General features: G+C 41.3%; 1 protein-coding gene across 5 annotated transcripts in view; it reads right to left on the bottom strand.

Moving 5' to 3' along the window:
• Nucleotides 1-26,741, bottom strand: part of AMPH (amphiphysin) — a 335,044-nt gene that overhangs the window by 82,437 nt on the left and 225,866 nt on the right. For 3 of the 5 annotated variants that reach the window (XM_073630487.1, XM_073630491.1, XM_073630489.1), the window contains exons 8-12: nt 26,657-26,732; nt 6,822-6,904; nt 4,349-4,487; nt 1,551-1,571; nt 294-422 (exon numbers count right to left, since the gene is read on the bottom strand). In XM_073630487.1, coding sequence (XP_073486588.1) covers nt 294-422; nt 1,551-1,571; nt 4,349-4,487; nt 6,822-6,904; nt 26,657-26,732 — 448 coding nt within the window. The remainder of the gene's footprint in view (nt 1-293; nt 423-1,550; nt 1,572-4,348; nt 4,488-6,821; nt 6,905-26,656; nt 26,733-26,741) is intronic. The other 2 variants (XM_073630488.1, XM_073630492.1) reach the window with 1 other exon arrangement.

The following is a 26,741-nucleotide window of genomic DNA, read 5'->3' as shown; positions in this document are numbered from 1 at the left end:
GTGCAAGTGACCCCACTGCTCTGCATCTAGTATTAAGAAAACACAAATTCTTAGATAAGGATTTTTATCCAAGATTTATTTTTTTCAAAAAAATACTTTCATAGATTTCTCACCAACCAGTCTATTTTCTTCTATATATTCACCCAGCCTAATGGCACTCATCATTGCTTGTTACAGAACTGAAGCAAAAATCAAATTTGATATTCACTGTAAAGGACAGGCAAGACCTCTAAACATTATTTCATACATGCCTTATACATATGTGTGTATATATATAAATATACATTACTAACCTGTGATGGGGTTGTCACATTGATCTCGGGGACAAAATTATCTTCAAAGAAGCTAATAATGTTTTCCTGCTGCAGTTCTTTTGATGGCGTGAGCTTCGGTAATGGAGGAACAGGAGGGCCTTTTCTCAGCTGCCATTAAAACATTCATTATTTCATTTGTGAGACACTTATGTCCATAATTTACCTTACAGATAGTGTATAATCTAATAACTGTATACTCTACCAACAAAGGGTGGCCTAGAAAACATTCCCTTTGGAAAATACTCCTGTGAGATATTATATCTGATAGCTTTCTGAACCAAAATCAAATAGGGAAATTTGTGCAGCCTAAAGTACATGGCATTACTCTATATTTAAATATCTGCACTTCAGATTTCTAGTACTAGCCTCAGTATGACTAATAAATGGCACACCTAAGATCTAGGATTTGTATTTAAATGGTGACACATTTGGATGCTTATAAAGCATGTTTAACTGTGAAGATGGTAAGAGTATCTATCACTGTGCAAAACAGAGAATAGTAATACTCCTGACTATAGTAAAGCAAAGCATTAAGGGTGCTGAGGTATAACTAGCATACTGATATCAGATATTCTAAAGCCTTTCAGTGCAACAGATCATATATACCATCATAATTCATTGGTACAACTCATATTAGGTACTGTATACATGTCAAACATAAATTAATACATTACATGTGTATATCAATATAATCAGCATCATGTATGAATAATTTTACCTAAAGTGTACAGTATGTATAGCCATTTTTTTTTTGGTTTGGGTAGGGCAGGGAGGAGTTGGATTTCTTGTCAAGTCTTTGTAGCATTTTGTGTCCTCCAAAACAGCCTTGCCTCTAGCGAGTTTTCCCCAGCTATGTGGTCACTAATGTGTTGAAAGGGTGATATTAACCTAAGTGAGATAAATCACTCTAATGGAGCCCTGAATAGCAGTAAAAACCAGACAGCGGTTCTAATTCCTCTCTACTTTTAGTGTTCGGCTTGACACACACATTCTAAGTTTCTATTCATTTCGAGGATTAGTCTTGGTGCAGTCAGTGTGTCCTGGAGCATGCAGTAAAACAACAGGTTTTTTTTGCTTTTGCATTTGTTTTCTCGTTTTAATTGCGTCTAAAGTGCAAAGTGAAGTGTAAATGTTAACAGACATTGAACATATCGGAAAAAAAAGAAAGAAGCGCTATAGTTCTAGCCAGTTGCAAGTGAAAAATAATTAACATTCATCAACTTAAATATAACTCACCAAATCTAATAACTCTGTAATCTTTGTTAGAGAAAAAAGGTAATATTATTAATATCACTAAGGAATCCAGTAATGGTTCAAAAACGTCTTGTACCCAAAAGTACACAATTAAGTGCAGTAACATTATTATATTTTTAAATTTACAAGTTTTAATGCAAGTTTAGTGTGCATTTTCTCATGTACACATTCCAGTTAGATTTATGTAAGCCTCTCAATGGCTGTTCTATTTAAGTTAGGCTTTTATTCGCTTTGCAGTATTATCGGGAACAGTATTGGGGTAGATGTAAATATCAAAATCAATGTAGGTCAGTGAGGTTGATTTACCTAAAGACAAATAGACTGCTCACCTTGCAATTGAAGTTGTGCTTTGCAAGGGAAATTTACGCAGCAATTCGTAAATGATGTTAAGCTCTGCTAAAATCCATCATCTAATCATCATCTAATCATCATCATCAATTCCTGGAAGCTGAAAACATCCCAGCTCTTGCATGGCCAGCATACTCACCGGACATGTCACTCATTGAGAATGTTTGGGATGCTCTGGATCGGCGTATACGACAGCGTATTCCATTTCCTGCCAACATCCAGCAACTTTGCACAGCCATTGAAAAGGAATGGACTAACATTCCACAGGCCACAATCAACAACCTGATCAACCCTATGTGAAGGAGATGTGCTGCACTGCGTGAGGCAAATGGTGGTCACACCAGATACTGACTGGTTTTCTGACCCCCCCAATACAGTAAAACTGCACATTTTAGAGTGGCCTTTTATTGTGGCCCGCCTAAGGCACACCTGTGCAATAATCATGCTGTCTAATCAGTATCTTGATATGCCACCACACCAGTGAGGTGGATGGATTATCTTGGCAAAGGAGAAGTGTTCACTAACACAGATTTAGACAGATTTGTGAACAATATTTGAGAGGAATAGGCCTTTTATGTACATAGAAAAAGTAATCTTTGCGTTCAGCTGATGATAAATAGGGGCAAACACAAAAGAGTTGCATTTATAATTTTTCTGAGTGTATTTAGGCAATAGGACTTTATATTAAAATGAGGGTTGTCTTAGAAAAGGGAAGACTCTTTTTTTTTTATTAGAATTGATTATTTAATAAATCCAGTGTAGAGAATTAGATACAGTTGGAATAATGAAAAGTGTAGATAAAAACAAAAGTCTATTAGAATTATCAACACGTTTGATAATTAGGTTCAGAGTTGGTGGATGTTTACAGTGCAAAGCTCCTGACACAAAGAAGGATGCCCTACCCTAGGGCCTCCTTTACATTAACAAACCCTGTAACCCTCAAACTAACCCTCCCTGTAACCCTAACACTAACCTTATGTGCATAACCTGTTGTTTGAATACTTCCCTCTTGTGTTCCTAGATCCTCTGCACCGAGCATCATCCTATACTGTATCAAAAAATATCAGAAACAAAGTCCTCGCACTGAAATCTTCTGCTTCAAGAAATACTTGATTTGTTGTAGCCGTATTTTTTTTTTTTTTTTTTTTCCTTTTTTTGTTTAACATTCTGCTTAGAAATGTGTGAATCAGTACTGCTTGGACCTTGAAGAAGGGGACATACCCCGAAAGCTTGTCCTGAAAAATTGTATGTTAGTGCAAATAAAAAAAGTATCACGGACAGTACTCAATTTTCTCTGCTTCAAGAAATGAAACTCTCTTTTTCAAATAAAATGGGTTTGATTTACCAAAGAGGCAAAAGGCTTCACTTTTCACATGAAAACATTGTCTATTTCTTTAGTAAATAGACCTCAAGAATATAGAAAATTCAGAGTTCAAGAGCCCAGATCCTTTAATACCTAAAACAAAGTCTGCCTATGCAGAAGAAGCATATCTTGCTTTAACTATGAAAAAAATCTTGCAGGTAATCAAATGCACAGCCATCCAGATAGTTCAGTTTGTACAGTGTACAATTATGAAGCTCTCCCAATGATCTCCCAGTTCCTCCCATTGCTCATTTATTCTGTGTTGGCTTACTTGAAACCTGTAATTATATAATACCTTCATTGGGTTGCTCAAATATAGCAAATATGGGATGTAAAGAAGTGAAAATGTGCCTAGCTGTATGTGACTGCTTCTATGAATCTAACAGGCCTCTTCATAATGCTGTGTTTTAAGTAGATTTTTGCATTTTCTATAAATTAAAGATTTATTATCTAGCCTGCAGTTAGCTCTTCCATATGCTGAAGTATAGCGTCTGACAGCTGTCAAAAATGATTAATGAGCTGCTTCACAAATAATAGAATCCTACACATCAATGATCACTACCTATTTCCCATGCAGATAGAACCTATAAATAATATATATTGGACTCCACTTAAAGTGGAAATAAACTCTCTCAATCAACATAAACTGTTTTAATACTTATGCTGCTAGTATTAGTAAATAGATAGGAAGGCAAATTATATTTACCTGCTTTAAACTTTTTTTTTTACATTTCTTCAGTTGCTTTCTGGTTTCTTGCCTACTTTCTTGTCATACAACTTGAGCCTTCATGAGCATTTTATTTCATCTGGAGGAGGGACTTGCTCAGCTAAGCACACCATGCATGCCTGAGCTAAGGGCAGGTGGATTCCAGGAAGTAAATGCTGCATGAATCATCTGCCTTTACTTAAGATGGCTAGAAATGCTAGGGGGTGTTTATCAAAGTGATTTTTCAACAAAATGAAGCATGGAAGCTTGGATGGATGGGTGAGTTTGCTTTGAATATTAAAAATAAAGATAGCGTTTTCAGCTTGTGGTGCTCAGATACAGTTATGTTCACCTTTAACATACCTGTGATGGAGATTTAGGCCTTGCAGGTGCAGGAGATGCAGGTGCTAATGTATGGTTTGGACTTGCTAATGGACTGGGGATCTGTGAAACTTCTTCAGGTGGTGATGGAGTCTTTGCAATGCGAAGGGGTCCAGAATCACTAAAACATAAAAAGTAGATAAAAAAAGTAGGATTGGTCAGAAGTGTATCAGCTTGGTTATAACACCATATAAAAAAAAAAAGAGGTGATAGGCCAGTGCACCATTTCTGAAGTTAATGTTGTACACTCTTCCCACTGAAAAGCTGTAGTGTTACAAACACATATCAACATTTTTTAGATTAGCACTTAAAATTCATACTTTGCATTAAACAGTTATTCTATTCACTAGTTCAGTTTTATATTCCTCTCTCAGCAGAAATGATAAATTCTATTAGCAGGCATGTTGTAGTAGCATATTAAAAGGGCAGCAAAACCTGGAGGCTAGCAACAATGTGTTTTTCCTAAATTACTAAGGGTCCACTGGCTGTCGAATTTACAATATACTACTGTAGGAGCTACATTTATTTTACCCAAGGAAAAAAAGCACACTGACACTTCAAGTCCCAGCTACTACCGAGCACCAAACTAGACTACATGTTTTATATTCCATGATTGAGAATTTGATATTCAATCATACAAGAAAAGCACAGCTAAACAATGCTTTTACTGAAGTATGGCAGTCCACTCACCATCGTTTTCTGTTGCAACATTAAAGAAACAAAATTATTTTGTGTTAACCAGCAACTCCAGGCAAAAAGTGAAACCAATCAGTGAATTGCCAATGCTATCCAGCAAATTCTGCATCAAAGCAATTTACTTGAAAGTGACACTATCACAAGACTGTTACTGGCCTCCGGAAGGAAATACTATTTGCCTGGCTATGTCTGACCAAACAGACCCAGTACAAGTATTCTGTAAGTAAGTGTTGGAGAAGATTCAGAGTTCCTCATTCTGGGTCACCAACTCCGAAACCATGTAGCCTCCCTGGCGGTTTTCCCGAGTGTGGCTCGGGGTTAAAATTCAGTACCATTAGCGGTAACCCCGAGCCACACTCGGGATCGCATTGCAGGATCCTGGGGCGGCGTTACTTACCTTGTCCCCGGGATCCTGCGATGTCCCCCGCAGTGTCCGAGGGCTCCGTCCTCCTCCGAAGCCTCTCTGTGCCAGGCTCCGTTCCCTGCGAGCGGCGCGACGCACGGGGGCGGAGCCTGGCGGCAAATTCAAAAAACTGTCAAAATCATAACACATACAGTACTGTAATCTTACAGATTACAGTACTGTATGAAATGATTTCACATCCCTTTTGTCCCCAGTGCTCTGGCCCATGCCCTGCATGCAGTTTTACATGATATACACTGTTCTTTCTGCCTGGAAACTGGAGATTGTCCATAGCAACCAAAAAGTGTCCCTTTACGTCAAAAGTGGCTTTAGACCAGCTAGAAAACAGCGATAATAAATTAGAACACTTGCAGAATTGAGCGATAGTGAATTGTGGGGAAATTTATTTTATTACTATTTTTTTTAATTTTTTTTAATTATTTATTTTTATTTATTATATTATAATTTATGTTTTTGTGTTTCAAACTTTATCATACCCGGGATATCTACTAGACTCTGGTTTGGACAGATTTAAGTGTGTTATTGTTAAGATTTACAGACCTACAATATAAAACGCCAAATTTCCATGCAAAATAATGGTACCGCTTTCAGCACCTAAAATCCGAAATAATCATACCGCCAGGGAGGTTAAGTCAGAGCATGACAGCCAGGGAGCTAGCATTCTTCAAAGGAGAGTTCAGCAGCGCCAGCCTCCGTGATTCTTATATGAAAACATGGTTTATGGTTATTATTTGAGGCACTGTGGTTCTGAATAAGCCCCAAAACAGTGGTAGCAATAGTCCAAAATATTCCATCTGGTTATATTTCAATTTTCCTGGAGTTGTTTAGTAAGATGTTGACTTTTTGGCATTCATGTTCATTTGTTCATATTTTTACAATAACCATAACCCATGTAATGATTTGATAAAATTATCCTAAATATTATAATGTCAGAAAGTAAATCAAGGAAATCAACATTGGGTTGAATGCTATGCCTGTGATTGGATTTTAACCACAAAGGGGGACATAAGATCAAACAAAAAAGCAAAGATTTCTGCAGAAAATTGCTTGGTTTTATGTGCTGTGTGAGGGGTCCAGGAACTCAAGCAAATTAACTTACTATTGTAGTCATATAAATACATGTATTATATAGTAAAAATGAATGTACATTTTAAGTAACTACTTGTGAATCTTTTACTTGTGAATTTATTTTTGTTTTTAATAAATTAACTAGACTGCAATTTGAATCCCAATTAAGGACTTAAATTGGATGTAAAATGAATGAATTTTATACAACACTGTATCTTTTTAGTATTGCATTACAAACTGTAATCATATTTTTAAAACTGTACCTACCTTGGTGCTCCTTGAATAGTAAAAGCTTTATCAGCATGCTGCTCTCCTAATGTGTTCATAACTTCAAACAATTTGTGACACAGCTGCCAACAAAGAGAGAAAATAAACCTTCAATCAACCTTCAACTGTATTCTTAGAATGAGAGCTGTAATTTTGCTGAAAATTGGAAAATGTTTTTCAAAATTGTTAGGTTATGAGGATACATAGAGATGGTTTCAATCTCCCCAATGGGGACACAGACATCAATAAAAACCCGAGAGACATTCTAAACCTTCCCAACGCTATAAAAAAAAAATTGCTTTAAAGCGGTAGTAAACATTGCTGGAACGCTTGTACCTACAGGTAAGCTTATAATAAAGCTTACTTGTAGATACAAGGAATATCTCCTAAATGTGCACCATTTAGGAGATATTCTCTGTCTCTTCAGCCAGTGACATCACCTGCACATGCGCTTTGAAGGGACGCCGTCCCTTTAGAGCTCTATGCTGTGGCTGTGACTCCAGTGATGTCACCGTGGCTTGGCCATTTATATGACCGTAGCCAACAAACCCAGAAGGAAGACCAGGGGAAGATGGAAGCCCTGTCAACGGTGACAGCACGCTGCTGGAGGGCTTCGTTTTCAGGTAAGTGTTTCATAATGTGATATGCGATGCATACTAGCACATTATGATTATACTTTGTAGGATGATTTTTTTTTTTTATCTGGTGAAAATTTACTAAAGTTTTAAATACACTTTAATCCTTGTAAAGGACAGTATAGCGGTTCCTTTGATAATTTTTCCAGACCCTCCCAAAGGTTGTCCCAGATATTTCCCTGGCAATTGACCTTTTTATTTTCATATTCTTACTATTACTTGTTCGTTCTTAAAGACTTGCCCCTATCTTGTCTTTCTCTTTACATCTTTTATTTTCTTTCTTCTTCTCCTTTAGTCCTGCTTTCTTCCCTACTATGCTACCTTACTATTCCTATAATTATAAGTCCTGACACTCCATTTTTTACCGCTTTTATTTACCCTATGACCTATATGTGCAATAATCGCCATTACCGTTCATTTTCTTTTTTTTTCTATGCCTTTTATATGTATTTCATTTTTTTTTGCTTTCAATGATATATCTCATTTGCTATATTTGCACGTTATGTTCCTGAATCTCGATATTTCCTTGTTATATTGTAAAACAATAAAACAGACAGTGCAGCGCTAAAACCAAAAAACAAATGAACTAAAAATAAAAATAGAATCCACCACAGTGTAAAATCAATAAGTCCATGGGTATAATCCTGATATCATCTTCATATCCGAGCAGAACACTTGCTTAGCAAAGGGGTGATAAACAGAAATCCCACCACCAAGGTGTAAGATGGCCTCTCACCTGATGGCGTGGACCCTTTAACTACAGAGGGTCAAAAAGAGCCTTTTCATAAACCCAAAAGGTAAACAGCATGCAGAGACATCCGTCTGGGGCTCGGCATAAGGTGCTCCGATTTGGCAATATATGAAAAAGAACAGCAGAAAAATAGTGCTCTCCGTATAAAATGACTCTTTATTAATATACAAACTGATCACACTCACATGAAAAGCACTTGACAAGTGCATGTAAACAATCCGAAGCGAAGGAGATCTTCCGGACAATGATGCAGATGCGCAGTGGCCGCGGGTGACGTCACGACGTTGTCCTCGTTCTGGACGCGTTGCGTCCCAATGGGCGGGGACTTCATCAGCAGATGAGGACACGACGTGGGCACCCGCGCTATATACTAGGTGAGTAACCATGACAACGCTGAACGCCGCATGATCTACCTCACGCAAACCCGGAAATCAATCCGGATATGACCCCTCGGAGTGAAATAAAAAAACGGAAGCGTCTCTTCCAATGCACCTAAAACACTAAAGGGGAACTCAAATTAAAATACAAAGATGCATCAATCCTAAAAGAATAGTGCATTAAACCTTAAAAGGAAATATGCTAAAACGAAAGCCGGTGAATATTTGGCAATCATTGATGTAAATATAAATAAAATTACTTAAAAAATGTTAATATCTCAAATATAACTAATTAAGATATATGTGGGTCATCCGCGGCCACTGTCACCCTAAATAACAATATCATAACAACAAACATAAAAAATTTTTTTATATAAAACAATTAACGATCGGATATAAAGCAATTGGTATCGAAATCCACGTTTAACCCTTCAGGGCAGAGAACCCTGGTTTCAAAAATCCAATATGATTCTCTTTTACTCAGTTGCCTTATAAAGTTACCACCCCTCCAGTGCCTAGTGACCCTCTCTATACCCCAAAATCTCAAACTTTTTGGATTCTGTTGGTGATGGAGTTTAAAGTGTCTGGAAACATTGTGGGTTTTCAGGCCTTTTTTGATATTATTAACATGCTCTGCGAGCCTCACGTGTAGGGGTCTGGATGTTCTACCAATATACTGGAGCCCGCACCCGCACTCCAGCATATACACAACCCCTACCGTGTCACAGGTGATCAACTGTTTAATTTCATACTCCTTATTAGTAGCAGAGGCCAAAAACTTTTTCCTTTTCTTTATATTCCCCTTAGCATGCTTGCATGGAATGCATTTACCACAAGCATAGAAACCACCCAAGAAGGAGAACAGCCTATCAGAGGTGGGGACAGGGGGGTTCAGAACACTGGGGGCCAAACGATCCCTTAATGATGGTGCCTTCTTGTAGATAAACTGAGGACGGTCGGGGAGCACAGGGCCTAATATTTTATCCTGTTTTAAAATAGGCCAGTTCTTAAGCACTACTTTCTCAAAGGTGCGATATTGCACATTATAATCAAGTACCATCTTGAAGTTATAATTATCTTTGGGAACATTCCTGACGGTATCGGAGACAAGTGTGCTTCTGTCTAAACTTTTAACTTTAGTAATCTCATCCTCTAACCTAGAGCGATCATACCCTTTCTGTTCAAACCTTGATGTCAGGATCTGTGACTGTGCGATAAAATCGTCATCTAAAGTGCAATTCCTCCGCAACCTGATATACTGACCCCTGGGGATGTTGCACAACCATGAATGGTGATGGCAACTCCCCAGGGGTATGTACGAATTGCGGTCAGTGGGTTTAAAGTAATTGGTCATTGTGAGACGATCGTGTGTGATACTGATGGTCAGATCCAAGAATACGACCTTTTCTGGGTCAATGGTCCATGACAGAACGATATTCTTTTGGTTATTGTTGAGGTTTTCAATAAACGAGTTTAATTTATCCCTGTCCCCTCTCCATATCAAAATGAGATCGTCAATAAATCTACGGTAACATATGAGCTCTGGGGGTCTATTAGAAAAAACAGCCTCTTCCTCCCAGTGGGCCATAAAAATATTAGCCACACTGGGAGCAAAGCGAGCCCCCATAGCAACACCCCTCTTCTGCAGATAAAAATCCCTATTATACCAAAAATAGTTCTTAGTTAAACAGAAATCTAAACAATTCAACAAAAATTCCTGATGTCTCCCTGACAATGATGAGGAAGATAAAGCCCATTCAACAGATGACATCGCATCTCTGTGACCAATAATGGTATACAGAGAACTAACGTCCGCTGTTACCAAAAAGGTAGATGATGAGCACTCGAGATTTTCCAAGATCTGAATAACGTGCTTGGTATCTTTTAAGAATGCAGGGGTTTTGGTCACAAGCGGTTGCAAAAAATAGTCTATATATTGCCCAAGCCGTGCTGACACTGAGTCTATCCCATTCACAATGGGTCGACCCGGAGGGTTGACAATGTCTTTATGGATCTTGGGTAGGAAATAGATAATGGGGGTTCTGCAAAATAAAGGATCCAAATACATGGCTTCTTTTCTGTTTAGAATTTACTGATCCTTACCATCCTCTATAATCGCATGCAATTCATCCTTATATGTTAACACAGGATCTTTGCTAAGAATACTATAGGTATCCTGATCAGAGAGCAAGCGACTCATTTCTGATTGATAGTAATCCTTACTCAGGATGACTAGACCTCCCCCCTTATCAGCGGGGCGGATAACAATATCTTTCCGCTCAGCTAGCGATTGGATCCCGCGTTTAATATATAAAGGATCAGAAATTTTCTTAACCTTTAACTGATTAAGGTCATGGGAAACCTTGTTTTTAAACACTTCTAAATACTTGTTATCAGTATTCTGCGGGTTAAACGTGGATTTATTTCGTAAAGAAGAATGATGGGAAATAGATGATCTAGTTCCCTGATGTGACTGGGCCAGAAAATATTTCTTTATATTGAGGGTCCTGACTAGGGATGAGCTTCGTGTTCGAGTCGAACCCATGTTCGACTCGAACATCGGCTGTTCGATCGTTCGCCGAATTGCGAACGTTATGGGCCGTTCGCGCTAAATTCGTGTGGCGCGTCACGGCCCATAATTCACTGCGGCATCGCAGTGCATTGCTGGCTGATGATTGGCCAAGCATGCACTATGACCCGCATGCTTGGCCAATCACAGCGCTGTCAGTAGAGAGAGCTGTAATTGGCCAAAGCCAGGGTGGCTTTGGCCAATTACGGCTCAGGGCATTTAGTACACACCCCACACTATATAAGGCCGCCTGCACGGCGGCCCTGTGTAGTGTGTGTTCCGGTGTGCTGAGAGATAGAGAGAGAGAGAGACAGTGTCATTTGATTTGAGTTAGATAGATTAGGCAGAACAGTCAGTCAGTTAGCTGCACTTACAGTGTATTGTGTATATATATGCATCCCAGGTGTTGCATATATATATATACACTGTATTCAGTTTAGCTAGATCCGTTCCTGTTATCTTCTATCTAGACTATTTACATTTAATGCAGTGCGTCCTGCTCACAGTGTTCAGCTAGATCCGTTCCTGTTAAATTCCTACTGACCGGCAGGCTTGTCTGGTTACAGTATATAAAGCTACCTGAAGAAAATTACAGGTGTTCTATTTGATCCTATTAGTACCACGGTCAGGCAGCTAGACTATTTACATTTAGTACAGTGTGTCCTGCTCACAGTGTTCAGCTAGATCCGTTCCTGTTATCTTCCTACTGACAGGCAGGCTTGTCTGGTTACAGTATATAAAGCTACCTGAAGAAAATTACAGGTGTTCTATTTGATCCTATTAGTACCACGGTCAGGCAGCTAGACTATTTACATTTAGTACAGTGTGTCCTGCTCACAGTGTTCAGCTAGATCCGTTCCTGTTATCTTCCTACTGACAGGCAGGCTTGTCTGGTTACAGTATATAAAGCTACCTGAAGAAAATTACAGGTGTTCTATTTGATCCTATTAGTACCACGGTCAGGCAGCTAGACTATTTACATTTAGTACAGTGCGTCCTGCTCACAGTGTACAGCTAGATCCGTTCCTGTTATCTTCCTACTGACAGGCAGGCTTGTCTGGTTACAGTATATAAAGCTACCTGAAGAAAATTACAGGTGTTCTATTTGATCCTATTAGTACCACGGTCAGGCAGCTAGACTATTTACATTTAGTACAGTGCGTCCTGCTCACAGTGTTCAGCTAGATCCGTTCCTGTTATCTTCCTACTGACAGGCAGGCTTGTCTGGTTACAGTATATAAAGCTACTTGAAGAAAATTACAGGTGTTCTATCCCAGCTTAGTGCAGCTACAGGCCATTAGTATGTCTGGAAGGCCAAGAAGGAGAGGCAGACAGTCACAAGCCAATAAGAGAGGGCAAGCAGGCTCTGTGTCTAGTGCTGGTCGTGGAGACGGTGCATCCTCATCAGCACGTGGCCATGGGACACGCTTGGCCTTTTTTTCGGCAGCTGGCCATGTTGAGCCGCAACATGCGGAAGACTTGGTCGAGTGGATGACCAAGCCGTCCTCATCCTCCTCATCCTCTCTCACCCATGCCCAGGGTGCTTTGTCTGGCAAAGCAGCGGCCTCTTCCCTCAGCTCAATGTCATCAGTGACTCCTTCCCTAGCTCCACCATGTCCTCATGAGGATTCCCTCGAACTGTTTGACCACAGTGTTGGGTACATGCTCCAGGAGGATGCCCAGCGTTTGGAAGGCTCTGATGACGATACTGAGCTCGATGAAGGCAGTAACATGAGCGCGGACAGAGGGGGTGCCCAAGAAGGACAGCAATCTGGCAGTCATGCTCCCCCTGCTGCAGCATACTGCCAGGTTTGCTCCAGTGATGAGGAGGGAGGGGATGATGAGGTCACTGACTCAACGTGGGTGCCTGATAGGAGAGAGGAGGAGGAGGAGGAGGAGGAGGAGGAGGAGGAGGAGGAGGCGGCAGCACATCACCAACGAGGCAGGATGCCCTCCAGGGGCCAGCCTAAGGGCAGCACATTGACTGCATCACACCCCAAAGCTCCACATGTGCAGGGCGCTGCAGTCTCTGCGCGTTATTCAAAAAGTTCTTTGGTGTGGGCCTTTTTTGAGACGAGTGCATCAGATCGCACCGCTGCTATTTGCAACATATGTCTCAAGCGTATCTCGCGTGGCCAAAATATCTCCCGCTTGGGTACCACATGCTTGACCAGACATATGTTGACCTGCCATGCAGTTCGTTGGCAAGCGTATCTAAAAGACCCACACCAAAGAACAAAGAGGATCTCTCCTTGCTCCTCATCAGCTGAGATTTCCAACCCCACTAGACCTTCAGTCCTCTCTGAGACCTGCAGTGAGAGGAATGAAGGTGTAGAATTAGGTGTGTCACAGCCAAGTACTTGTGGGCAATCTGCTTTTGGTACACCGACGTCAGATTGTACCAGGCAAATTTCCCTGCCCCAGCTGCTGCACCGCCGAAAGAAGTTTGCTCCCAGCCATCCACATGCCCAGCGGTTGAATGCTAGCTTGGCAAAATTGCTAGCACTTCAACTGCTGCCTTTTCAGTTGGTAGACTCTGCCCCCTTCCGTGAGTTTGTGGAATGTGCGGTTCCTCAGTGGCAGGTACCCAAACGCCACTTTTTCTCACGGAAGGCGATTCCGGCTCTCTACCGGCATGTGGAAGGCAATGTCCATGCCTCGCTGGACAGGGCGGTCAGCGGTAAGGTGCATATTACCGCTGACTCATGGTCCAGCAGGCATGGACAGGGACGTTACCTAAGTTTCACGGCGCATTGGGTGACTCTGCTGGCAGCTGGGAAGGATGCAGGACAAGGTGCAGTAGTGTTGGAGGTTGTTCCGCCACCACGCCTCCAAAATGCTGATTGTGACACACCTCTCTCCTCCACCCCCTCCTCTTCTTCTTCCTCCATGGCCTCTTCCTCGGAACCAGCGGTGCTCCGTAGGCGTTCAAGGGGCTACGCAAGTACGCAGGCCAAAAGATGCCATGCGGTGCTTGAGCTGGTGTGCTTGGGGGACAGGAGCCACACTGGGGCAGAGGTTCTGTCAGCTCTGCAGGGGCAGGTTCAGAGGTGGTTGACGCCACGCCAACTTAAGGCAGGAATGGTGGTTTGCGACAATGGCACCAACCTCCTCTCTGCCCTCCGACAGGGACAAATGACCCATGTGCCCTGTTTGGCTCACGTCCTTAACTTGGTGGTGCAGCGGTTCTTGGGCAGGTACCCGGGCTTACAGGATGTCCTGAGGCAGGCCAGGAAAGTCTGTGTGCATTTCCGCCGGTCATATAATGCCAGTGCTCGGCTGACGGACCTCCAAAAGGAGTTTAACCTGCCCAAGAACCGCCTAATCTGTGACATGCCCACCAGGTGGAACTCAACGTTGGCCATGCTGCAGCGGCTGCACACGCAGCAGAGGGCCATCAATGAGTACCTGTGCGACTATGGCACCAGGACAGGGTCAGGGGAGCTTGGTTTTTTTTCCCCACGCCAGTGGGCCATGATCAGGGATGCATGCACTGTCCTGTCACCATTCGAGGAGGCCACGAGGATGGTGAGCAGTGACAGTGCATGCATCAGTGACACTGTCCCCCTTGTCCACCTGTTGGAGCACACGCTGCGTGGAATAATGGACAGGGCACTTGAGGCAGAACAGAGGCAGGAAGAGGAGGACTTCCTTAGCTCTCAAGGCCCCCTTTATCCAGACAGTGTTCCTGCGTGCCCGCCGATCACACAGGAAGAGGACGAGGAGGAAGAGGAGGAGGAGGAAGATTGTGTCAGTATGGAGGTGGAGCCTGGCACTCAGCATCAGCAGCAGTCTTTAAGGGATCAGTCCCAAGAAACACATGGACTTGTACGTGGCTGGGAGGAGGTGGCTGCGGACCATGTCGTTCTTAGTGACCCAGAGGACTCCGGACCGAATGCCTCAGCAAACCTACGCTGCATGGCCTCCCTGATCCTGCAAAGCCTGCGTAAGGATCCTCGTATTCGTGGTATCAAGGAGAAGGACCAATACTGGCTGGCAACCCTCCTTGATCCACGTTACAAGGGTAAGGTTGCGGACCTTATCTTGCCATCGCAGAGGGAGCAGAGGATGAAACATCTTCGGGAGGCCTTGCAGAAAGGTCTGTGCAACGCGTTCCCAGAGACTGGGAGGTTACAAACTCCTGTTTCTGGACAACGTGTTGCTGAGGCTTCGGTCAGTCAAAGAAGGAGCGGTGGAGAAGGTGGCCGTCTGACCGATGCGTTCAGACAATTTTTTGGTCCGCAGCCCCAAGGTATGATCGGTTCCAGCAACCATCGCCAGCGTCTGTTTTACATGGTGCAGGAATACCTAGGGGCAAGATCAGACTTGGACACCTTTCCCACCGAAAATCCTCTGGGTTACTGGGTCTTGAGGATGGATCACTGGCCAGAGCTTGCACAGTATGCAATTGAGCTACTGGCCTGTCCTGCATCCAGCGTTCTTTCGGAACGCACATTCAGTGCTGCTGGAGGCGTGGTAACCGATCACAGGGTGCGTCTGTCCACCGACTCGGTCGATCGGCTGACCTTCATAAAAATGAATGAGTCTTGGATCACCACCAGCTACCAAGCACCTGATGCTGATGTAACCGAATAATTTTTTTTTAAATCTCAGATCCCTTCAAAGACTGCCTATGCTGATGCTGAGTGACTATCCCTGAGTAATTATCCTCTTCCTCCTCAAGCATCACGCTGATAGCTTGTAAGAACATTTTTGGTTCTGGGCGCCACCACCAGTGCCTAAGGCACAATTTTTCAGCCCCTGTTTAACAGGGGCGTGTAATTACAATTTTTGATGTAATACTTTGCAGCAGGGCTCGTTCCTGCATTCCAACTAGAGTGTCTGTGAGGGGTTGCAGTGTTGTGGCACCAGCACCAGTGCCTAAGGCCCAATTTTTCAGCCCCTGTCTAACAGGGGCGTGTAATTACAATTTTTGATGCAATACTTTGCAGCAGGGCTCGTTCCTGCGTTCCAACTAGAGTGTCTGTGAGGGGTTGCAGTGTTGTGGCACCAGCACCAGTGCCTAAGGCCCAATTTTTCTGCCCCTGTCTAACAGGGGCGTGTAATTACAATTTTTGAAGCAATAATTTGCAGCAGGGCTCGTTCCTGCGTTCCAACTAGAGTGTCTGTGAGGGGTTGCAGTGTTGTGGCACCAGCACCAGTGCCTAAGGCCTAATTTTTCAGCTGCTGTTCAACAGGGGCATGTAATTACAATTCTTGATCTAATATTTCACAGCAGGGCCCTGTGAGGGCTTACAGTGTTGTGGCCACAGCAACACCTAAGGCCCAAATTTCTGCTGAGTATATAGGGCAGGACCCTACTTTCAAACATCTAACTTACAAACGACTCCTACTTGCAAACGGAAGGAGACAACAGGAAGTGAGATGAAATCTACCCCTAGGAAGGGAAATTCTCTCCTGTAAGAGTTAATATGGGAAAACAAGTTCTCCTTTCCACTGATGCTTTCCAATCCTTGTTCCACAAAAAAACCCAAATTTTCAAAAAACATTTTTCATTGGGACAAAAAAGTGAGGTGAAATCTTCTGAAGAGGAGGAAAGACAGCAAAACAAATGTCACAGGGGTGATAACCCTTCCCTATGTTTTCCAAAAAGCTTAGAAAAGATTTTTTGGCTGGAGCTAAACACGTTAAAAATGTTCAAAATTACAAACAGATTCTACTTAACAACAAACCTACAGTCCCTGTCTTGTTTGCACCGCCTGTATACTGCTGTTCAGAGTATATAGGGCCTGGTGGCCCCACACCTTTCCTTATTTTAATTTGGGTGCGGGGTTCCCCTTAATATCCATACAAGACCCAAAGGGACTGGTAATGGACTGGGGGGTACCCATGCCGTTTGTCTCACTGATTTTCATCCATATTGCCATGACCCGACATGACATTAAACCCGCAAGCAGTTTTAAATGAGATTTTTTCCTTTAAAAATGACATTTGGTGCAGGGACTGTTCTAAACATGGGAAACACGCGTCACTTTACAGGCATACTATAGACACCCCCCAGGTACGATATTTAAAGGAATATTTCACTTTTTTTTTTTTACTTTAAGCATCATTAAAATCACTGCTCCCGAAAAAACGGCCGTTTTTAAAAGTTTTTTTTGCATTGATACATGTCCCCTGGGGTAGGACCCGGGTCCCCAAACCCTTTTTAGGACAATACCATGCAAATTAGCCTTTAAAATGAGCACTTTTGATTTCGAACGTTCGAGTCCCATAGACGTCAATGGGGTTCTAACGTTCGTGCGAACTTTCGGTCCGTTCGCGGGTTCTGGTGCGAACCGAACCGGGGGGTGTTCGGCTCATCCCTAGTCCTGACATATTTTTGAATATTGACATAAGTGTCAAATTTATTAAGGTTTTTGATAGGCGCAAACTTAAGACCACGATCCAAAACCTTAATTTCATCATCACTAAGAGTGACTGAGCTAAGATTGTATATACCCTTCCCTACCGTGGTTTGGGCCTTTTGTACTCTCCTGCCCCCTCTCCTTCCTCTCTTTCTTTTCGCTTGCGAGGGCCGGCGTATGATGGAGTGTAAGGTATCGGTTGCCTCCACGGCTCTCCTTGTTGCGGTTGGAGGGACTGCGGGGGGTATCTCTGTTCCCCCCGCTGGCCTAAAAAACCTTTTTCATTATATGGGGTATGATCAGCCAATGGGGCAAAGCGATTAGATGTAGGGATAGGTTTATTATAAGGGGGGTCTGGACCTCCTCTCTCAAAATGTTCCCTGCTGTCTTCATAAACTGGGTAACCATTCTGACGGTAGGGAGTCGCATGATGGTAATAAGGCCTATTATTACCTCTGCCTTTTCCTCTAAAATTACCTCTTTTATTATTTTTTCTCTTATGGCCATAGGTATTAGGGTAGGAGGCCGGATTTGCCTGATGTGAATAATCATATTCATATACGGGTTTGATTCTGGGGGTATTAATTCCAGCACCTCCTGTGGTGACCTTATTGTTAACAGATGCTGGGGCTGGATCTTCCGTGCCTGAGGAATTCTGCCATTTAAAAATTACCCCCCCATTAAAATCCTCAAAATCCCTAATGAATTTTTTCCGTTTTTTATTTTGTGTTTCCAGATCCCATTTAATGAGTTTATTTTTAAGTTCTCCTGATAACTTGATAAACTCATCACTATCTTTGAAAGTTTCCACATTCTTGGTAATTTCTCCAATCTGGGAATCAAGAGTGGCCATTCTCTTTCTCTTACGGATCAGGAGAAATTCCAACAATTCAAAGCCTCTTTTGATGAAAAAGTCACTCCATTCAGACATAGACTGAACATCAGTCAAACCATCATTCGGAGGTAAATCCCACCGTAAGCGTTTAGGTATAAGTCTGGCGGCAAGATATTGCTCAAATGATGTGATATCCCACCAGGTTTTGATCTTTTTTTCATAAGCATAACCCAATTTTCTAAAAGATTGGGGCAAGTCATTAATGGGTTCTAAGGTGGGATTCCTAGAGAATACCTCATTAATCTTAATGTCTCGTTTTTCAAAGTAATTGAACACTTCCATATCGCAGCTAGATGACTGAAAATTGCACAGATAACAAACAAAGAAAAATAAATCAGCGCGAAGTGGTAAATAACGTAATGAAGCAGCTGAACACTAGGGTCAAAATTCAAATCCCTCAATAAAATCAATAAAACAGACAGTGCAGCGCTAAAACCAAAAAACAAATGAACTAAAAATAAAAATAGAATCCACCACAGTGTAAAATCAATAAGTCCATGGGTATAATCCTGATATCATCTTCATATCCGAGCAGAACACTTGCTTAGCAAAGGGGTGATAAACAGAAATCCCACCACCAAGGTGTAAGATGGCCTCTCACCTGATGGCGTGGACCCTTTAACTACAGAGGGTCAAAAAGAGCCTTTTCATAAACCCAAAAGGTAAACAGCATGCAGAGACATCCGTCTGGGGCTCGGCATAAGGTGCTCCGATTTGGCAATATATGAAAAAGAACAGCAGAAAAATAGTGCTCTCCGTATAAAATGACTCTTTATTAATATACAAACTGATCACACTCACATGAAAAGCACTTGACAAGTGCATGTAAACAATCCGAAGCGAAGGAGATCTTCCGGACAATGATGCAGATGCGCAGTGGCCGCGGGTGACGTCACGACGTTGTCCTCGTTCTGGACGCGTTGCGTCCCAATGGGCGGGGACTTCATCAGCAGATGAGGACACGACGTGGGCACCCGCGCTATATACTAGGTGAGTAACCATGACAACGCTGAACGCCGCATGATCTACCTCACGCAAACCCGGAAATCAATCCGGATATGACCCCTCGGAGTGAAATGTAAAAACGGAAGCGTCTCTTCCAATGCACCTAAAACACTAAAGCAAAGATCCTGTGTTAACATATAAGGATGAATTGCATGCGATTATAGAGGATGGTAAGGATCAGTAAATTCTAAACAGAAAAGAAGCCATGTATTTGGATCCTTTATTTTGCAGAACCCCCATTATCTATTTCCTACCCAAGATCCATAAAGACATTGTCAACCCTCCGGGTCGACCCATTGTGAATGGGATAGACTCAGTGTCAGCACGGCTTGGGCAATATATAGACTATTTTTTGCAACCGCTTGTGACCAAAACCCCTGCATTCTTAAAAGATACCAAGCACGTTATTCAGATCTTGGAAAATCTCGAGTGCTCATCATCTACCATTTTGGTAACAGCGGACGTTAGTTCTCTGTATACCATTATTGGTCACAGAGATGCGATGTCATCTGTTGAATGGGCTTTATCTTCCTCATCATTGTCAGGGAGACATCAGGAATTTTTGTTGAATTGTTTAGATTTCTGTTTAACTAAGAACTATTTTTGGTATAATAGGGATTTTTATCTGCAGAAGAGGGGTGTTGCTATGGGGGCTCGCTTTGCTCCCAGTGTGGCTAATATTTTTATGGCCCACTGGGAGGAAGAGGCTGTTTTTTCTAATAGACCCCCAGAGCTCATATGTTACCGTAGATTTATTGACGATCTCATTTTGATATGGAGAGGGGACAGGGATAAATTAAACTCGTTTATTGAAAACCTCAACAATAACCAAAAGAATATCGTTCTGTCATGGACCATTGACCCAGAAAAGGTCGTATTCTTGGATCTGACCATCAGTATCACACACGATCGTCTCACAATGACCAATTACTTTAAACCCACTGACCGCAATTCGTACATACCCCTGGGGAGTTGCCATCACCATTCATGGTTGTGCAACATCCCCAGGGGTCAGTATATCAGGTTGCGGAGGAATTGCACTTTAGATGACGATTTTATCGCACAGTCACAGATCCTGACATCAAGGTTTGAACAGAAAGGGTATGATCGCTCTAGGTTAGAGGATGAGATTACTAAAGTTAAAAGTTTAGACAGAAGCACACTTGTCTCCGATACCGTCAGGAATGTTCCCAAAGATAATTATAACTTCAAGATGGTACTTGATTATAATGTGCAATATCGCACCTTTGAGAAAGTAGTGCTTAAGAACTGGCCTATTTTAAAACAGGATAAAATATTAGGCCCTGTGCTCCCCGACCGTCCTCAGTTTATCTACAAGAAGGCACCATCATTAAGGGATCGTTTGGCCCCCAGTGTTCTGAACCCCCCTGTCCCCACCTCTGATAGGCTGTTCTCCTTCTTGGGTGGTTTCTATGCTTGTGGTAAATGCATTCCATGCAAGCATGCTAAGGGGAATATAAAGAAAAGGAAAACGTTTTTGGCCTCTGCTACTAATAAGGAGTATGAAATTAAACAGTTGATCACCTGTGACACGGTAGGGGTTGTGTATATGCTGGAGTGCGGGTGCGGGCTCCAGTATATTGGTAGAACATCCAGACCCCTACACATGAGGCTCGCAGAGCATGTTAATAATATCAAAAAAGGCCTGAAAACCCACAATGTTTCCAGACACTTTAAACTCCATCACCAACAGAATCCAAAAAGTTTGAGATTTTGGGGTATAGAGAGGGTCACTAGGCACTGGAGGGGTGGTAACTTTATAAGGCAACTGAGTAAAAGAGAATCATATTGGATTTTTGAAACCAGGGTTCTCTGCCCTGAAGGGTTAAACGTGGATTTCGATACCAATTGCTTTATATCCGATCGTTAATTGTTTTATATAAAAAAAATTTTTATGTTTGTTGTTATGATATTGTTATTTAGGGTGACAGTGGCCGCGGATGACCCACATATATCTTAATTAGTTATATTTGAGATATTAACATTTTTTAAGTAATTTTATTTATATTTACATCAATGATTGCCAAATATTCACCGGCTTTCGTTTTAGCATATTTCCTTTTAAGGTTTGATGCACTATTCTTTTAGGATTGATGCATCTTTGTATTTTAATTTGAGTTCCCCTTTAGTGTTTTAGGTGCATTGGAAGAGACGCTTCCGTTTTTACATTTCACTCCGAGGGGTCATATCCGGATTGATTTCCGGGTTTGCGTGAGGTAGATCATGCGGCGTTCAACGTTGTCATGGTTACTCACCTAGTATATAGCGCGGGTGCCCACGTCGTGTCCTCATCTGCTGATGAAGTCCCCGCCCATTGGGACGCAACGCGTCCAGAACGAGGACAACGTATGCGCATCTGCATCATTGTCCGGAAGATCTCCTTCGCTTCGGATTGTTTACATGCACTTGTCAAGTGCTTTTCATGTGAGTGTGATCAGTTTGTATATTAATAAAGAGTCATTTTATACGGAGAGCACTATTTTTCTGCTGTTCTTTTTCATATATTGCCAAATCGGAGCACCTTATGCCGAGCCCCAGACGGATGTCTCTGCATGCTGTTTACCTTTTGGGTTTATGAAAAGGCTCTTTTTGACCCTCTGTAGTTAAAGGGTCCACGCCATCAGGTGAGAGGCCATCTTACACCTTGGTGGTGGGATTTCTGTTTATCACCCCTTTGCTAAGCAAGTGTTCTGCTCGGATATGAAGATGATATCAGGATTATACCCATGGACTTATTGATTTTACACTGTGGTGGATTCTATTTTTATTTTTAGTTCATTTGTTTTTTGGTTTTAGCGCTGCACTGTCTGTTTTATTGATTTTATTGAGGGATTTGAATTTTGACCCTAGTGTTCAGCTGCTTCATTACGTTATTTACCACTTCGCGCTGATTTATTTTTCTTTGTTTATATTGTAAAACAATAAGGATATATTTGCCTCTAAATACAGTTTATTTAATTTCTTTAATTTAGGATAGAGTAAGGGAGGATTAAAACCTCTTTCAGATTTTTTGTTTCCATCTGTGTCACAATGGAGAGATTCACCTTCACTTCCTGTTCCATAGCCAAACAGAAAATGAGAGGAAATCCCTGAAAATTAAGGGAATTCCTTGGGGACCCCCAGGTCAAAATAATTAGTTTCGCCATTGGAAGAGTTCCCCTTTATTACTTTTCTGGGGTCAACCCAAAATTTGGGGTTTTCTTTTACTTTCACTTTTAAAGATAATGGTAAACAGGACAAATAGAGAGGTTGGATCTCCTTAAAGCGGGGTTCCACCCAAATTTTGAACTATATCTGTATGTATTCTCTTCCTTGCCTAGATGCTGACATGCCGTTTAAAAAAATTTAAATCGCCGTAATTACCTTTTATTTTTCTATTCTTCTTGCACTTCCTGGTTCTCCTCCCGTGGGAGTAGGCGTGTTTCTAGCCTCTCCCAGACTCCTGGGAGCTAGTCTCAGGATGCCACTGAGCATGTGCGGGAACGAGCAGTGAATGCTGGGAGCACAGCATTCACCACATCCAGGAAATAAATGCTTGTGGGCTTCAAATGCCCACAATGAAGATGGAAACCGCCTGCAGTGAATAATATAAGTTATTCTTTCTGACGAAATCTGACACAGGCGGACATATTACACACAATATGTGAGTATGTAATGCTGAGAAGAAAAGTTTGTGAATGAACTCAAAAAAAAAAAAACGATAGATAGGTGGACCCCCGCTTTAATAGACAGACAGCAGTAAAAACCGACAAGTGTTCTAATCCCTCTCCACTCTATCCAAAAATTTAAAAAATAGTTTTGCCTTTAGTTATACTTACATTTTTTATGTATCTATTGCACCCTTAGAAGTATTTTACATCCTGTGTTACCTTTACAAGGATTTTCCTACCAAAATAATGGTATAGCATTGCTTTCCTGTTTTTATGATGATGTTGATTAGGACAAAAAGGCGAAAACATGGGAGATTGTGCTTTGGTATCGCTGTTTGCTGGCGCAGTCAGTGAGAAAAGAAATGCGGTCTTGCCCACTCTCAGGGTCTTTTTTCAACCCTTACAGTAAAATGTAGTTTGAGCAGTTCTGTTGCTAATGTCTTTTCATTTTTCATTCAGCATGCATGTTTTTATTTTCTTGTCCTTGTATCATCATAATTCTCTACAAAAGATGTGTAGCCAACATTTTTTTCTAGAAAGCTCAGCTGAGTAAAGCAATAAAAATAATGCGGCATTTATTTTTCTTATACATGCACTGTTTACATATGGCACAACTGGGAGGCTTGAATTAAGTTAAGCAATAAATATGCAGCGTTTCTGCTCACTTTAATGCATGCATTTAAATAAGGAACAGATTTTAAAGCAATGCCAAAATGCCAGCTCCTAAATAAGCATGTAACACAGGCAGCTATTTTATAATGGAGCAAATCGTTCTCCAGGGAGAAATATTTTTCCCACTGTTTTCATAAACCTTCAGAACGTACATGGATTGGAGATGTTAAACTTGGCAGTTTACAAATAAATCTGAACAGTCCTGCAATGACTTTCATGCTTGTAGACAGAGTTACAAAGGCAGAAGAAATTAAATTGTTTCCAAGCTAAATGCTATAAATTTAAAGAGAGTGCTTTGGGATAAATGAAAATAAAGTTACAAATGATAAATATTATAATGAATACAGCTGCAAAGAAAGTTGTTTAGAAACAGTCCTATTTTTCTAAGGTGCTGATCCATACACCAGTTGTTGAGCAGATTAGGCTGTTTTAATGCATTTTTTAAGGCTTTCTTCATTGTATTTGCACACGATACTAAGCTAAGCAGGGCAATAACTTCTCCGCAGGATGTGGAAACCTTGCAAAAAGACCTGAACAAATTAATGGGGTGGGCAACTACATGGCAAATGAGGTTCAATGTAGAAAAATGTAAAATAATGCACTTGGGTGGCAAAAATATGAATGCAATCTATACACTGGGGGGAGAACCTCTGGGGGGGAAATCTAGGATGGAAAAGGACCTGGGGGTCCTAGTAGATGATAGGCTCAGCAATGGCATGCGATGCCAAGCGGCTGCTAACAAAGCAAACAGAATATTGGCATGCATTAAAAAGGGGATTCATTCCAGAGATAAAACGATAATTCTCCCGCTTTACAAGACTCTGGTCTGGCTGCACCTAGAGTATGCTGTCCAGCTCTGGACACCAGTCCTCAGGAAGGATGTACTGGAAATGGAGCAAGTACAAAGAAGGGCAACAAAGCTGTATTATACTGTACACAATATGCCCTTCCAGAGAGACCTATATAGAGAAATGCAAAAGTGACCGTCCATAAGATTGCACCATCATCATTTTAAAATTAAAGAAAATCATTATAACATTCCATAGAAAAACAATGCTGTATACCGGGTCACGGCACAATAAAAACACATGGAAGTGATGAAAGCTCATATCATTACAGAACAAGAGGGGGAGTACAAACCTCAAAATGTTTAATGCATGACAATGGGTTTAACATTGGGGAGAGAATTTATGACTTTATGTAAATGAACTGCTTTGTAGGTCAGACTTTTCGCACTGTCATTTTGTAAATTTGTAGTTTAACCCTTTCATGCCTAAGTCTATTTCTGACATTTGTTGCTTACAAGTTAAAATCCGTATTTTTTGCAAGAAAATTACTTAGAACCCCCAAACATTACATATATATTTTTAGCAGAGACCCTAGAGAATAAACAGACGATCACTGCAAATTTTTTATGTCACACGATATTTGCGCAGCGGTCTTTCAAATGCAATTTTTTGGGAGAAAAATACATTTTCATGAATTAAAAAACAAAACAAAACAGTAAAGTTAGCCCAATTTTTTTGTATAATGTGAAAGATGATGTTATGCCGAGTAAATAGATACCTAACATGTCATGATTTGAAATTGTGCACACTCATGGAATGGTGACAAACTGAGGTACTTAAAAATCTCCATAGGCGACACTTTAAAGAAAATTAACTGTTACCAGGTTAGAGTTACAGAGGAGGTCTTTTACTATTATTGATTTCACTCTGACGTTCACGGTGATAACTCACATGTGTGATTTGAACACTGTTTACATTTGTGGGCGCGACTTACGTATGCGTTTTCTTTGCTGCGCGAGCACGCAGGGACAGGGGCACTTTTAAACTTTTTTTTTTCTTATTTGTTTATTTATTTATTTATTTATTTATTTATTTATTTATTTATTAACATTGTCCCTTTAAAAAAAAATCTAAAATCTGATCACTTTTATTGCTGTCACAAGGAATGTAAACATCCCTTGTGACAGTAATAGGTGGTGACAGGTACTCTTCATGGGTTGATCTGGGGTCTAAAAGACCCCAAATCCCTCCTTTGCACAAAAGTATTCAGATCGCCAAAATCGGCGATTCTGAACACTGTAATATTTTTTAAATGGCGCCATTTTACATCGGAGACCCAATCAAAGCCGAATCCAGCTTTGTTTGGGGTCTCAGCCTAGCTGGCGGACATGCCAGCTGGTGGCTCAGGCTCGGGAGGCCCGGGAACAGCAGTGGAAGGCAGCGGGGGAGGTGGGGGGACTTCCCCTCCCACTCCGTTAGGATAATAGCTGAGCGTCTTTTAGCCGCATCGGTTGTTATCACTAAAAAGCCAACCGCTGGTTTTGAAAACCAGTACCCGGGTGATGGTTACAGCTGCAGGCATTACCCTGGTATAACCCCTTCAAGCCATGAACGCATATTTGCGTACGGTCGGTGTGAAGGGGTTCAAGTATTTACACGCCCTCTTTTATTATGCAATTTACATTTTATTTGTATAAAATGCTTTTGTTATCTGCTATCTGTTTAAGTGTTTCAAAAGCTTGTAATTTTTTTATATATTTGTTTGGCTGATAAAAATGTGTAGTTTTGAGCAATTTTAATGTGCTCTCTGGCTGTTTGCATCAAATTCAAAGAAATAAACCTTTTCAATAATACCCTTTTATCATTTCCAAAAAGTAAAAAACATGCAATGCAAGATTACTTTATTTTCCAGCATAAAATCTCTACACAGGCCCCCTCAACATATTGATATATTTGTGCTTTCATTTCTCATGTATTCTATAACCAATTCACAAGCTACTATAACAGATCAAATTATTAGATGGGTTTTAATTATTATGACAAGGATTTACACTTTATACAGATATATTTAATCTTTGGATATTTTCAACAAAATACTACTTACCCCTGTGATTTCCTTATGAAACTTTGCCTCCAGTCCAGATATGTTTTTAAATGTGTTCACATAGAAACCAATTCGTCTGGTTATC

This window comes from Aquarana catesbeiana, linkage group LG05 (assembly GCF_042186555.1).
Source record: "Aquarana catesbeiana isolate 2022-GZ linkage group LG05, ASM4218655v1, whole genome shotgun sequence".
Classification (NCBI taxonomy): Eukaryota; Metazoa; Chordata; class Amphibia; order Anura; family Ranidae; genus Aquarana; species Aquarana catesbeiana.
This window is presented reverse-complemented; position numbering and strand designations above follow the sequence as displayed.